The sequence below is a fragment of the Sinocyclocheilus grahami genome, unplaced genomic scaffold (genome assembly GCF_001515645.1).
Source record: "Sinocyclocheilus grahami isolate Dianchi unplaced genomic scaffold, SAMN03320097.WGS_v1.1 scaffold1454.1, whole genome shotgun sequence".
NCBI classification, from domain to species: domain Eukaryota; kingdom Metazoa; phylum Chordata; class Actinopteri; order Cypriniformes; family Cyprinidae; genus Sinocyclocheilus; species Sinocyclocheilus grahami.
In genome coordinates, this window is record NW_015506633.1 from 186532 (window position 1) to 200956 (window position 14425).

The following is a 14425-nucleotide window of genomic DNA, read 5'->3' on the forward strand; positions in this document are numbered from 1 at the left end:
CTTCTTTCTTGTTCTGCAATCTGATTGGCTGAGAGGAGTGCAATATTCTAGTGATAACAGCACTTCAACCGCTTCACCGTTTGTATCACTCCGCTTCCAGTATTTCTCACAGCGAGTCTCATGGCGGACACCCAAATCCAATATAATTTAAAAATAATACTGTTTTTGTGTCACGGAACGTAGTTTTAAGAGTTTTTTTAGGCGAGAATGTACTTGCTTAGTCTTTAAATAATAAAGATAACATCTATTTGAACATTAGCTTCGATGTTTTTCGGAGATGTGAGCTCCAGGGCGTCAGCGGCCGTTCAGCGCTCATGAACCCGCCGAGAGCAGCCTCACCTCGGCCAGATCTTCTGGAAATCACCGCTGGCTCTGATGTCTCTACTGTGGTTAAACATGCGATATAATTCGTTTTGGGTAATTCTTTGGTCTCATTAATCTGTTATTTGATCCAGAGCAAATAGTTTTGGCTGAGGGAAAAATCTCATAACGTTATATTTTATGTAACTTTAATGCTGTATTTCAGAGCGCTGCCTTTGTATTTTTGACTGTAATATGTCTAGAAGCTTTTATGATGGCTGTTATTGTTTTTTAATAAATATTATTATTCAATAAATAATATTTTATATAAATAATAGTATTTAATTATAGCATTTAGTTTTGTGTGTGATCGTGATGGTGATTTTAGTAACGTTGTTCCGCCATTAGATGGAGACAAGAGTCTGCTTTAAAGACTTTTATATCGAAAGAGACTGAAACAGGGTTGTAAACAAGAAAGTTATTTTTACTTTCTACAACAGCTTATAAGACGCAGCCAACAAATGCAGTGAGCAGCGCTGTCATCAGAAATCCCCTTTAACAGATGATAGGACAGTACGACAAAATTTAAACTTATTTGCTTTCAGTTACTTGTCAAGGCAACATTTATCATTTTCATTTAGTTTAAGTTCAAGTACTAAAAAAAAAACTAAAACTAAAACCGAAATATAAATGTATTAAAAAACCCGATATAAACAAATGTTCTTAAAAAATCCCCAAAACTAATAAAATATAGCAAAATGTAAACTTATTTGATTTAATTTAGTTGCCCAGGCAACATTGATCATTTTCATTTCATAAGTTGAAGTATTAAAAATTACTAAAACTGAAATAGAAAATGAATAGCAGAAACTGACATATTAAAAAAATTAATAAAATGAACATAACATTTTGAATGAATTTTATTTCAGGCAAGATTTATCATTTTCATTTTTATAAGTTGAAGTATTAAAATGAGTAAAACTGAAATAAAAATTAACAAAAGAAACTAAATAGACATATTTCTAAAATATTCCAAAAATTAATAAAACAAAATTTGTAATTATTTTATTTGTGTTTCACTCAGAAAAAAATGGATTGCATTTTAGAGAATTCTGTGAAGCCTTGATTATATTCAGATATTTTTATATTTGTGTGGAAATGTATGTGGATGTGGAAAAGTAGAATATGGAAAAAATACAGTTTTGGCAAACATGAAAGCAGGATGATGCATGGTATTCAACAAGACAATGGGCAGAGAAATCACAATTGAATACAGTAAAATCAGAGTTTTCTCCAATAAAAATATACAAAAATAATGTGAAAAACCAAAGGCCTCAAATATATATGCTGTAAAAATGATTTTTTGACATTTTAAATAAAGCAAAGATTATTTATTTATCCAGTAAATACTATTTCAGTCTTTCTACTTCAAAATTTCACATTTAATTCAGTGTTACTTGCCGATTCTTTGTAATTATTTAAATATTTTATTAAATTATTAAATTATTATAAAAAAAACTTAACATAACTTAAACATATTTTATTTCAGTCAGTTGTCAAGGCAACATTTCTAAGTTTCATTTAGTGAAAGATGAAGTATTAAAAATACTAAAACTGAAATAAAAATTAACAGAAAAATTATATAGACAAATAAAATACTACAAACTTAAACTTATTTTATTTCATGTCTAATTTTCCATTTAGTTTAAATCGAGTTACTAAAAAACCAAATAAACTAACAAACGTAAACATTTCTCATATTCAATTAGTTTAAGTTGAAGCGCTCAAACTAAAACCTATACCAAAAAAAATAAAAAAATAAATAAAAAACTATATAGACATAATAACAAAAACTAAAAACTAATAAAATATAACAAACTTTGTCGTTGCCAATACAATGTCTAATTTTAATTTAGTTTAAACTGAAAACAACAACAAACAACTAATAAAATATAACAAACTTAAACATTTCTCATTTTCATTTAGTTTAAGTTAAAGCGCTCAAACTAAAACCTATATAGACATAATAACAAAAACGAAAAACGAATAAAATATAACAAACTAAGACTTATTTAACTTAGTTGCCAGTGCAATGTTTAATTTTCATTTAGTTTAAACTAGGGCTGTCATCGCTAACGCATTAACGTATGCGATTCATTTTACAATCCTTAACGCGTTAAAATAATTAAAATGCAATTAACGCAAAATTACTGAATCACAATTTCTATTCTAACCCTTTAACCCAATTTTGCGTCTCTGGTTGCGATCAGATCATTATAAGCTGCTAAACTCCGGGAAAGTTTTCAGTCCAATGATCCAGTAAGCGAATGCATTCAAACAATCTGTCCAAAACAGTGCTAATATAACGCAAACCAGGCTGATTACATCAGAGATTGCAGAGAGAACAGAGACTCACGTTGCGTTTTCAGTAAATTATTCATTCATTCCAGTGTGTTTCGCTTTAAAACACGAGCTCTGTCATATTCTGTGATTGTCTCTGAAGAGCGCTCGCTGTGTCGCGTCACACGCGCTGTGTGAAGTACAGACTGAACAGATTGTCAACACATAACGCATTAACGTATGCGATTCATTTTACAATCCTTAACGCGTTAAAATAATTAAAATGCAATTAACGCAAAATTACTGAATCACAATTTCTATTCTAACCCTTTAACCCAATTTTGCGTCTCTGGTTGCGATCAGATCATTATAAGCTGCTAAACTCCGGGAAAGTTTTCAGTCCAATGATCCAGTAAGCGAATGCATTCAAACAATCTGTCCAAAACAGTGCTAATATAACGCAAACCAGGCTGATTACATCAGAGATTGCAGAGAGAACAGAGACTCACGTTGCGTTTTCAGTAAATTATTCATTCATTCCAGTGTGTTTCGCTTTAAAACACGAGCTCTGTCATATTCTGTGATTGTCTCTGAAGAGCGCTCGCTGTGTGAAGTACAGACTGAACAGATTGTCAACACATCCCACCGCTGTAAGGCCAGATGAGACGCAAACTACGTTTTCTCGACTGGTCAGTCTCGCTAGTAAAGTTTTGATGGATGAAGACTGCAATCAAGGTAAAGACGAGACGATTGCGGTGGCGTACAGGAGTCGTACAGTAAGCACGCGTCCGTTATAATGCGTGTATGAGTGCTCTCGACGCACTGATCACACATTGAATTTATGCACAGGCACAGACATTTCCGTACATTCACGTTGTTTCCACACACATTCGCGATAATGTTTTGATTTGTCATGTGTATGTTGCTGTGTTTAGTTTTTCTGAATGGATCCGTGTACTGTAGTAGATATATGCAGCCAGCAGGCGATTGGTTTAGGGTTTTTTTGGCATCTCCATGTGGTCCTGTTCGGTATCGCAACTTGGCTTTTTGGTGCTCTTTGGTGTTGCACTGTACACATACTATACAATGCGAGGGATTTTTTTTCTTTCATATATGCTTATATGAGCTCCTTATATAATTTAATTATTTTGTGTCCTTTTATGGAAAGTCATCTAAATTTATCTTGAAAAAAGCTTGCAGAAAATACAGATGCTTGAGAATCACCCTTCAATATTTTGGTTTACTTTGCTGGATATAGTCACGTTGGGTGGCCAAACGCGCCGTGATTCTGTTTCGCTCAGGTTTTGAATGCCGTTCATTGGCTGATATCTGAATGTCCCTTGAAATTGTAATTGCGATTATTAATTACGATTATCACATTTGACATTGAATGATGTTTATACCAGTGTTTGAAGCAACCGCATGTCGTATTTTTAAATAAAAATAAACAAGCTGAAAACACTCTAACTGAAAAACCTTTATTGCTTTTCTATAGTATTAAGCCTCAAATGTCAAATATACATCGGATTGGTTTCTTCTTTAAATAAGAAAAAAGTTAAAATATGCATGATATATTATAATGTTTTACTAACACTAAAATTAAAACAATGGAGAGATAACATTAAGAAAACTTGTAGAAAGAGAAGAATGTAGAAAGAAAAAAAAAACATCTTTAGCACGCAGAATAACATAAGTGGACTTTCAACGATTAATTGCTAGTATTAAGCCTCAAATGTCAAATATACATCGGATTGGTTTCTTCTTTAAATAAGAAAAAAGTTAAAATATGCATGATATATTATAATGTTTTACTAACACTAAAATTAAAACAATGGAGAGATAACATTAAGAAAACTTGTAGAAAGAGAAGAATGTAGAAAGAAGAAAAAACATCTTAAGCACGTAGAATAACATAAGTGGACTTTGAACGATTAATTGCCGCTTTGAACGATTACGTAATTGTGGCATCTGTAATCGCGATCAGAAATTCGATTAATTGTGCATCCCTACTACAGAGGCGACCTGCCATTGACTTCTGTTGTTTTTAAATAAAACTATTTGTTTGCTCCAGTCTGACCCCAAACTTTTGCCATTTTTAGATTTATAAAACATTAGAATACTGCTTACTGAATTTAATTGCTTTATACAATTTTTTTAAACTATGTGAAACAGCATGCACTATGAAAAGATTTCAAATTTTAAAAATGCTACATTGTTGTCACATGACCTCGCTACATTGCATGCTTAATTCTTCTCGAAAATATATAGTGCTATTTTGTATTTTAGCGCAATTTAAGGGTAAAGATGTGTTTACTTCTGGCAGATTGCCAAAATAACGAGTCAAGAAAAATGAACAATTGCAGTTGATATTACAAACACTGAAAACTGAAGAGAAACAACATCATACCAGGATTATTACAGTCAAATAAAACTAAAACCATAAAAATATTTTTATTCAAAATAAAATTTGACTGACATAAAATTTGATATTTAAAAAAGCCCTTGAACTTATTTTATTTTAGCTAGTTGCCAAGACAACATTTCAATTTTTTTATTTAGTGTAATGTGATATACTAAAATAACTAAAACAGAAATAAAAATTAATAAAAACAATACAGTAATATATCAAAATAACAACAAAATTACTGAAACTTGAACTAAAATTAAAATAGACACAGAAAATATAATTCAGTTTGTTTATTTAATTTCAAGTAACAAAAATTGAGTTTTTTTAATGGTTTAATTTTAGTTTTAATTATAATAAACCTGTATCAGCTCATCCAGAAAAAAATGACAAACCACACAGTATAAAATAAAATAAAAAAACCTTGCTACATGTACTACGTTAAGCTAACTGAGACTTGTTATAGCACTTGCATATCATTGCTCTCTTGTTGATTTTGATTGCTTCCATTGTCCTCATTTGTCAAACAAGCGTCTGCTAAATGACTAAATGTAATGTACATGTACTACCTATTGCAGAAATAGTATGCTAACACTTATACAGACACAAACCTGAACTCCCTTCTCGCCCTTGGGTCCTGCTTCACCAGGAAGCCCAGGAGATCCCTGGGGTGGGGGGAAAAATGAAAAGATTGTATTTTAATTTCATTATGCAAGCAGACACTTCAGTGTGACGTTCCTCTGGCCCAGAGACGTGTGGCCAGAGTCCAAAATTAACCAGAGGAAAAAACTGCAAACATTGGCTTAGCCTTAGGCACATCAAATTTTCCGGTAACTTAATTGGAAAAGTTATGCAACAAAAAGCTCTGCTCCAAATCCTTGTGAGCCCCTAGCTAGACAGCATTTTTAGGCATCATAGGGTGCAACGTCTGATGCAAAGACATGCATCAAACACATACAACATGCTAAGGTCGAACTTTGTTGTCAGATGAATTTCCAGTGCAGTATTTGCATGATGCACTGGCTGCTGTCTATGTAGGCAGACAGCAGCAGTTTTGGATCAGAGCTGCAGTGTTGGTCAAACATCAGACTTACAGGAGATCCCTGCTGACCAATCGCTCCACGGGCGCCTGTGACCCCTACGTGACCCTAAAACACACACACACACACATTACTGCAGCATTGACATAACAAATATGAATATGAGTGTCGACTGTTTGTGATGAAAACAGGCCTACAGTGCTGCAGGATCCAGAACAGTTCAATCTAGATCACAGAAAACATCTTAAAAACAATCAGCAAAAGAACAAAACCGGAGTCTCCAGTGCTCAGAAAAGACGCTGTTATGCTGTTGCTAAGGTATTTCGAGTAATTTTTTATCATGTTGCTGTGTGGTTGCTACAGTGTTGCTATGCAGTTTCTCATCATGTTGCTGTGGAGTTGCTAGGGTGTTTCTATGTGGTTTCCAAGGTGCTTGAGTGGTTTTATCATGTTGCTGAGTGGTTGCTAGGGTGTTGCTATGCAGTTTCTAAACATGTTGCTTTGTGGTTGCTATGGAGTTTCTAATCATGTTGCTTTGTGGTTGCTATGAAGTTTCTGATCATGTTGCTGTGGAGTTGCTAGGGTGTTGCTATGCAGTTTCCAAGGTGCTTGAGTGGTTTTATCATTTTGCTGTGGTTGCTAGGGTGTTGCTATGCAGTTTCTCATCATGTTGCTGTGTGGTTGCTAGAGTGTTGCTATGCAGTTTCTGAGGTGTTCCGAGTGGATTTTATCATGTTGCTATGTGGTTGCTAGGGTGTTGCTATGCAGTTTCTGATCATGTTGCAGTGGAATTGCTAGGGTGTTTCTATGTAGTTTCCAAGGTGCTTGAGTGGTTTTATCATGTTGCTGAGTGGTTGCTAGGGTGTTGCTGTGCAGTTTATGAGGTGTTCTGAGTGGTAGTTAAGCTAGTTTGTGAAGAGGAATGATTTTTACAAAGCATGAAATTCCTCCTTACAGAGAGACTAACCTGATATCCATCATCTCCTGGTTCCCCACGTTCACCTTTCTCTCCCGAAGAGCCCTATATGCACACAAACATTGATATGTTGTCTTACTTCTTCAATTATGTGATGTAAATATCACCACCTCACCACTTTATTTAGTGATTTCAGTCAAGGTATTGGACAAAAACAGGAAGTTAAAGGAAATTAAGACATACTGGTTCACCTAAGGGCCCTGGTGGTCCTTCCGTTTTACTGTCTTCTCCTGGATAACCCTGAAAAATCAGTCAAACTCAGAATCTAACACTATTCTTTCACTCTTTTTCACATATTTGCATACATTGCATAATAATTTAATACATATATTGAAGATGCAGGACAACCACCACCTAGCAGTGCATTACGAATATATGACATTTAGACTGAGATTGTCATTTAAAGATCAAAATATGTTGTATAACCTTTTCTCCCTTTGGTCCTGGGGGGCCTGCTGGACCTGGTTTGCCAGTGTGACCCTACGGTTAAAGAAAATAGAGAAGAAAGATAAAAAAAATAGATAATTTCCTTATCTAATCCAAAATAATATTATTTTGTGAATAGCTATAGACCAGCTAGGTTGAATAATCGGAATCTCAAAACTTTCAAACTTTAACTTTCAAAACTTTCTGCAAATGTGAGTGTGATTTTGTAAGCATTTATAAGTGCATATATTTGTATGCATGAAACTCACTGTGTAACCTTGAAGTCCCGGCTCTCCCTGAGGTCCCATAACTCCTGGTCGACCCTGAAATGTAATGAACAAAAAACACACACACGTAAGTTAGCTTGTGTTTTGTAGTGTACTCGTCGTACCTCAACAAATAACCTTCTAAAAATAACCTGAGTTTCCTGTGCTGAAAAACACATTATTGGATGGAGTCTTAAAAAATGACTCCTGCTGCTCATCCCATTATGGCTTCTTGGAAAACCATTTGCTTATGAAAACAAGACGCTAAATTTCCCTAACTACACTTGTTTTTACATTTCATTGATGCCGTTAAATCCTGAGGGAAAAGCAGGGGCAAAAAAAAAACAATCCCAGACATTTTCTCTGTTTATAAAATCCAGCCTAAAACTACCAAATCAGTAGGTGCTTAACTGCATTGTACAAGAAAAGCGGATTAGTCCCTAGTATCTCTAATGGCATTAGTGCAAATCCCATCAAAATGCTTTGGTTCAATTCCAAATCCCGCTAATGTTTACAAACGCCTTAACTGAGCCAGTAAAAGCAGTGAGTTTGAGGGTAAAATTCGTTCTCAGCATGTTAGCAAATTATCACGCTCTTGTCAGCTCATACAGAAATAATAGTTCATTTTTTAAATATCTAATTACTTTTACTAACAAAACTATCCACTAACATGTCTGAACCAATCACACATTTGTTCTGTAGTTGTGTGGCAAAAAAAGCAACAATTATTCACATAATACATTATTTTCTAGGGCACCCCTAGTGGTGCAATCATATGTAGCAGCATAATGTTGAAGTTGTGGGTTCAAGTTTCAGAATAGGCCCGAATTTCCCCTTGTTAACAAATTCAGTGCATCCATTTCTCTCATTCGGACTGTTTCGTTTGGCACTGCTATTGCAGTCGCTTTGTGATGGTGATGGTGAAGTTACTGCTTAATCGTCTTTGGGATTTGCACAGCCATTTCTCAACATTAAAAAGAGTGAAGGGATGCGTTAAAATAGAAAGCACACTAACTGCGGGTCCTCTGGTTCCACGAGCACCTTTGAGTCCTCTCTCCCCTGTCTGTCCGATTTCGCCCGGTGAGCCCATCTCTCCCAAGTGACCCGGCAACCCTTTTTCACCCTACCAAAAAGGAAGATGGAAATATCAAAGGGCAGGACTGGTTTAAATTGTTTACAAGCGAGAATGACAAGAAAAATGTGACTGTATTGTGAAAATACAGAGCAGAATGTGCCCCAAACAAGCCAAGGCGAAGAAGAGTACCACAGGGCTCTATTCTAGGTCCGTTTTATTTCTGACACAATACTGCAGATTGTAAAGACTTCTGTTTCCACCCTTGTGCTATTAAAATTAAATGGTCCCATATATTGTTTTAATGCAATTTAATTCAATTTAGTTGCCATCATTCTTTTTGCTTCACAAATTTTGGTTACCTTCTTTCCTGGACGTCCACGGTTGCCGGGCAGACCTTGTTTGCCCTCAGGTCCCTGATGAAGAAACGAATGCTTTAACTTCACATTGTCAGTACAAATTTCAGACAAAATACACTTGCATTATCTAAAGAGCTGTTTGGAGAGATTTTGTCCATTACACACAACTAAATGGCACAAATGCATTATATTAGATTCACTCCGTCACTCTTTCGTCACTCACCGGGAAGCCTTTTTCCCCAGGACTTCCAGGAGGTCCTAGTGGGCCAGAGTCACCAATCTCACCCCTTTCTCCGGCTTCTCCCATCGGTCCACGGTCGCCTGGCTCACCCTAGGAAGTAATAACAGAATAAAAACAAACCTTAAATGAGAATATTTTTTTCCCCCCAATTTTTTTTTGGTTTCGAAAAAATTCGCAGCAAACTGTTTTTACACAATTTGTGAACTGTTGATGCAGAATATACTGAAAAACAATTTAAAGATTTACTTCAATTTAAATCATTTAGACTCTGAAATTGCTAATAAATTTCACAAATAATTAAAAACGAACATTGAATTAAACATGCATTTTTGAAGTTGAAAGAAGTATTTTCTTGTAAAATGTACTCCAATAAACTTTGTTTTATTTAGTTATTTATATACATTTAATAAATCACTTTTTACAAGTATATTGATCAAACTTGCCAGAAAATGGTTTACAAGGCAGACAGGTTTGACAAGACAAGAACATTATGTATTTCTCATCATTCTCTAAAATAGATCAAATAGAAAATAAAATGCAAAAATAAAATAAAAAATGTAATAAAATGCTAAAATAGTAAATCTCAAAATCTCTTTGATCATTTTATTTTACTACGGGTAAAAAGGTTCAAGCATAAAAGAGTTCCTGTAGCCCAAATGATAAAAGCATGGCGCTAGCAACAACAGGGTCATGGGTTTGATTTGCAGGAAATGCATAATAATATGTATAAATGCAGTGCAAGTCATTTCGGATAAATGCATCAACCTAGATGTAAATGCAAGTAGAGAATTTAATCTGGAGTCTCACCTTTGGTCCATCCTTCCCTTGATGCCCGTCCTCTCCAGGTGGCCCTGGAGGACCCTAAAACAAACAGTAGCATGTTAGACCAGGGTTTAAATGCAGAAAAGCATCATGGGATTCATCCCACACACATCAGCTGAAACTGCTGCAGAAATGTGCTTATTTGTTTTTCCTATTAACCATTACAGCCATTTTTATTTGTATAAGCAAATCAACATATCTGATTGCAGTATTAGCAAGATTATGAATAAATATTTTACAGTCTGAATAACATTTATTTTTTCCCACAATGCAGTAATGGGAATGAATTTATGATTTATTTTGGGGTGAAATACGAGCCGGAAAAATGCACGAAAGGTTTCATGAGATTCACTCGGTTAGGACGCTGCTCCCGATGTCATAATATCCAATAACAAACACAGAGCATTGCTTGAATAATTGAACCAGGGACAAAGACGTTCAGTGTGTGTGAGCCTGAGGGTCCTTCTGTCAGATTATTGACACTGTTTGGCTCACATGAGTTAAAGCAATGAAAACACACTGATGGATCACGTTCACTTGGACATTTTGGAGCAGGAATGCGGTCGGTTCACTCACTCTGATGCCCGGTTGGCCCAGTTCACCCTCTTCTCCGACAGGCCCCATTTCACCCTGGAAAAAGACAGAAAGACACAGTTGCAAATGCCAACAGTTTTTGCTTTAATACTGTTATTATTGGAGCTTGTCAGTATAAATCATCCGTTTCCATTGTATTTAGTTGTAAACGGCAGCTTGGATATTCACTCTTCTCCGACAGGCCCCATTTCACCCTGGAAAAAGACAGAAAGACACAGTTGCAAATGCCAACAGTTCTTGCTTTAATACTGTTATTATTGGAGCTTGTCAGTATAAATCATCCATTTCCATTGTATTTAGTTGTAAATGGCAGCTTGGATATTCTGCTTAACGTCTCCTTTTGAGTTCCACAGCAAATCTAATTAATACGACATTAGAAAGATGGTCATTTTTGGATCTCTTTAAGTCTATAAAGCCTACTGTATCATATTTGATACGGAAAGGCCTCTAAATGATCAACACGATTGAAACATTGCTGAAAAACCTGTTGCACAATCTACTCCATGCCTTCTGTCATCTGATTTATAGAGTTTTTTTTATCCAGTAAAAGCTTGTTTAGTGTAATTGCACAAACGTGATTTAGATCTTGAGTGATTTTGATCAAGTAATCGTCAGAATAACGTCAGTAATATCTCCAGATGAACACTTACTGCACTGAAGCAGCTCAGCTTTACTTGATTCTCCATCAATCATGTTTTAGAGTCTCAAATCTGATCCTCAGGATCTTTTGAGGAGCGTTTGTTTCCAGAAGCTTTACTTTCACTGTTCCTCAGCGGAGGCTCCAGAACATCTCACATCTTCTGAGGAGCCTTTATTTCTTCATTTGATATATTATTGGAGATATAGAGTGACGACTGATATTTATATAATTTTATGTCTGTATCTGCTGTACTGTTAGAGAGATCTCACTGATTTACAGTATAAGCATCAGAATTTCATCTTACTTTTGGCCATATAAATATCAACATCTGCACCAAATTGCATATACCTCCAGAACATCTCACATCTTCTGAGGAGCCTTTATTTCTTCATTTGATATATTATTGGAGATATTATTGCTCAGTTTGAGCCTCTGAATAAAATTTAGCTGTTTTTCTCTTCATATTCTCACTCTATCAGACTATGTGTCGTAAAAGCCTGATGCATCAAATATGATACTCAACAAAAACCACATATGCAAACTTAATTTTAAAATTTTAATCTAATGTTTCAATCATCTGTTCCATTTCAGTTGCCATTTCTGACTATTATTACATGTCAGGCTTTACAGGGTTAAGAGTTTTGCCTCACCTTGATCCCAGGTTCACCCACAGGTCCCTGCTCTCCTTCAGGTCCTGGAGGTCCCTGTGCATGCACAAAAGAGGGAAAAACACCAGCAAACAAGAAGTCAAAATAACACAAACATACTCATATATCAGATCCTAAACACAGAAATGAAGCCAAATTAAATAACATGCAACATAATTAATTTACTAAATGATTAAAATGTGCAATTATTAACGGTTCTGCAGTGCACCGTGTGTTTTTACACTCCTTAGGGTGCCTGTAATCTATATGGACTTCAACAGTATTACGTAACTCGGCACTGTAAATAATTATCCCTCATTTAATTTGCATGTTATTGCATAATTGAGCACAGAAGAAATCCATTACACACAAAAATTCAGTTTTTTTTCAGGAAGTACCTCGTGACCTTGCTCTCCATCTGGTCCCGGGTCCCCTGGGGGGCCTCTGGAGCCCTTAAAATAATCAAATAAATATGATGTAAATATGAAATCATGCACAATTCCCCCCAAAACATAAGCAGTCTTGTTTTGATATTATAAATTAAATTTACATGACTCGCCCTTGGCGCTGGATGTGAAAGGATCTTACGATTACGCCTAACTAGAGGTGAACTTCACCTTGCATGTTTTAATGCACATGTGAACAGCATAAAAGTGAGTGTCCATATGTTGATGCATGTTTCTATGTGCACATAATCACGTCTCAACATGAGGACATTCAGATGCACACGGGATCAAAGACTGGAAACATGAACCCGTTCCAGAGGCGCTGTTAAACATCTTTCATCTGCTTACAGAACGGCTGATTACATGTTTAGATGTAAAGACACAAAACCCTGGCACTCAACGCAGGAAATGTCTCACAAACCCTCGGAGGTCTTCACATCATGACTTACATGTGTTACACAGGAAAGATGCATCAACGAGTCACGTCATGCATGCTTGCTGAGACTATATACCGCACATTTCAGGTTGTTATTTTCTAAACAAAAATTATTTTCTATTAAAAATCGTTTTTGTTAATTGGAATAAAGCTGAAATAAAATAAAATATAAATATTAGATGAAATTATTCTCTTTAAAAAACTTTTACAAAACACTTAAACTAAAAAAAAATAAATAAACTGAAAATATATAAATTATTAAATTATTATACACACACACACACACACACACACACACACTATAATAGTATATTGTGCTATATATATAGCAGCACACTATATGTGCTGCTATAAAGCTGTACCATGCATAATAAGGATTTTAAATGTAATTTTCTATATAAGAACATTTTATTTTGTGTTGTAATACTCACAGGTTCACCTGGAGGACCTTTTTCACCTGTGCTGCCGGTGGGTTTCCACGGACGTCCATTAAAATCTAGCAGGCAATACAATTTCAAGTAAAATGTTAAATAGTAATATTAAAATACTATAAAATTATTGACAGTTTATCAGCATGTTTTACCAGACTTTATGCTGATGGTCAAATATGGCTATATATACAGTATATGTGTAGACTTTTCAAAAAGTTATTGATGAGGTTTAATTTTTCATAGGTCTTCTGATACTCTTATTGAAAATAACATAATTTGTAACAATGTTATAATCATATTCTGTTTTGATAGTGTTAGATATTTTGGATAAATAAGTAGCAGCTAGTTGCAAAGTGGTGGATGATGGGAGAGAGAAACAGGAGGCGACAACATTTGATGGGTGAGAGAACACACACACACACACACACACACACAGGTTTGTTTTTGTGAATTGTGGGGACATTCCATAGGTGTAATGATTTTTATACTGTACAAACCGTATTTTCTATCGTCCTACACCAACCCTACACCTAAACCTACCAATTACAGTAAACTTTCTGCATTTTTAGATAAAAAAAAAAACTAATTCTGAATAATATATAAGACTTTTGAAATATGGGGACACTCAAGATGTCCTCATAAATTACCTTCTCGTTGTAATACCTATGTCATACCCATGTCATTATACAAATTTGTGTCCTCATAAATCACACACACGCACACACGCACACACACACACACCTGGTTTACTATCCTTGTGGGGACTCTCCATAGATGTAATGGTTTTTATACTGTACCCACCGTATATTCTATCACCCTACTCAACCCTACACCGAAACCTACCCCTAGCTTTCTGCCTTCTTACATTCTCAAAAAAAAAGAAGAAGCTAATTCTGTACGATTTATAAGCTTGTTTTCCCATGGGGACCTCAATTTAGGTCCCCACAGTGACACGAGTCCCCATGAGTCGGTATGTCAGGTTTAA

The 14425-nt window shown here is 35.2% G+C and overlaps 1 protein-coding gene across 1 annotated transcript in view; it reads right to left on the bottom strand.

Moving 5' to 3' along the window:
* LOC107570406 (collagen alpha-1(XXIV) chain-like) overlaps positions 1 to 13499 on the bottom strand; it is a 14816-nt gene extending 1317 nt beyond the window's left edge. Inside the window, exons 1-14 of the mRNA XM_016256638.1 lie at positions 13449 to 13499; positions 12526 to 12579; positions 12131 to 12184; positions 10823 to 10876; positions 10232 to 10285; positions 9407 to 9514; positions 9187 to 9240; positions 8768 to 8875; positions 7756 to 7809; positions 7487 to 7540; positions 7244 to 7300; positions 7052 to 7105; positions 6139 to 6192; positions 5656 to 5709 (exon numbers count right to left, since the gene is read on the bottom strand). Of these exons, the coding sequence (XP_016112124.1) occupies positions 5656 to 5709; positions 6139 to 6192; positions 7052 to 7105; positions 7244 to 7300; positions 7487 to 7540; positions 7756 to 7809; positions 8768 to 8875; positions 9187 to 9240; positions 9407 to 9514; positions 10232 to 10285; positions 10823 to 10876; positions 12131 to 12184; positions 12526 to 12579; positions 13449 to 13499 (864 nt within the window). The remainder of the gene's footprint in view (positions 1 to 5655; positions 5710 to 6138; positions 6193 to 7051; positions 7106 to 7243; positions 7301 to 7486; positions 7541 to 7755; positions 7810 to 8767; positions 8876 to 9186; positions 9241 to 9406; positions 9515 to 10231; positions 10286 to 10822; positions 10877 to 12130; positions 12185 to 12525; positions 12580 to 13448) is intronic.
* Between the last annotated feature and the right edge of the window lie 926 nt (positions 13500 to 14425).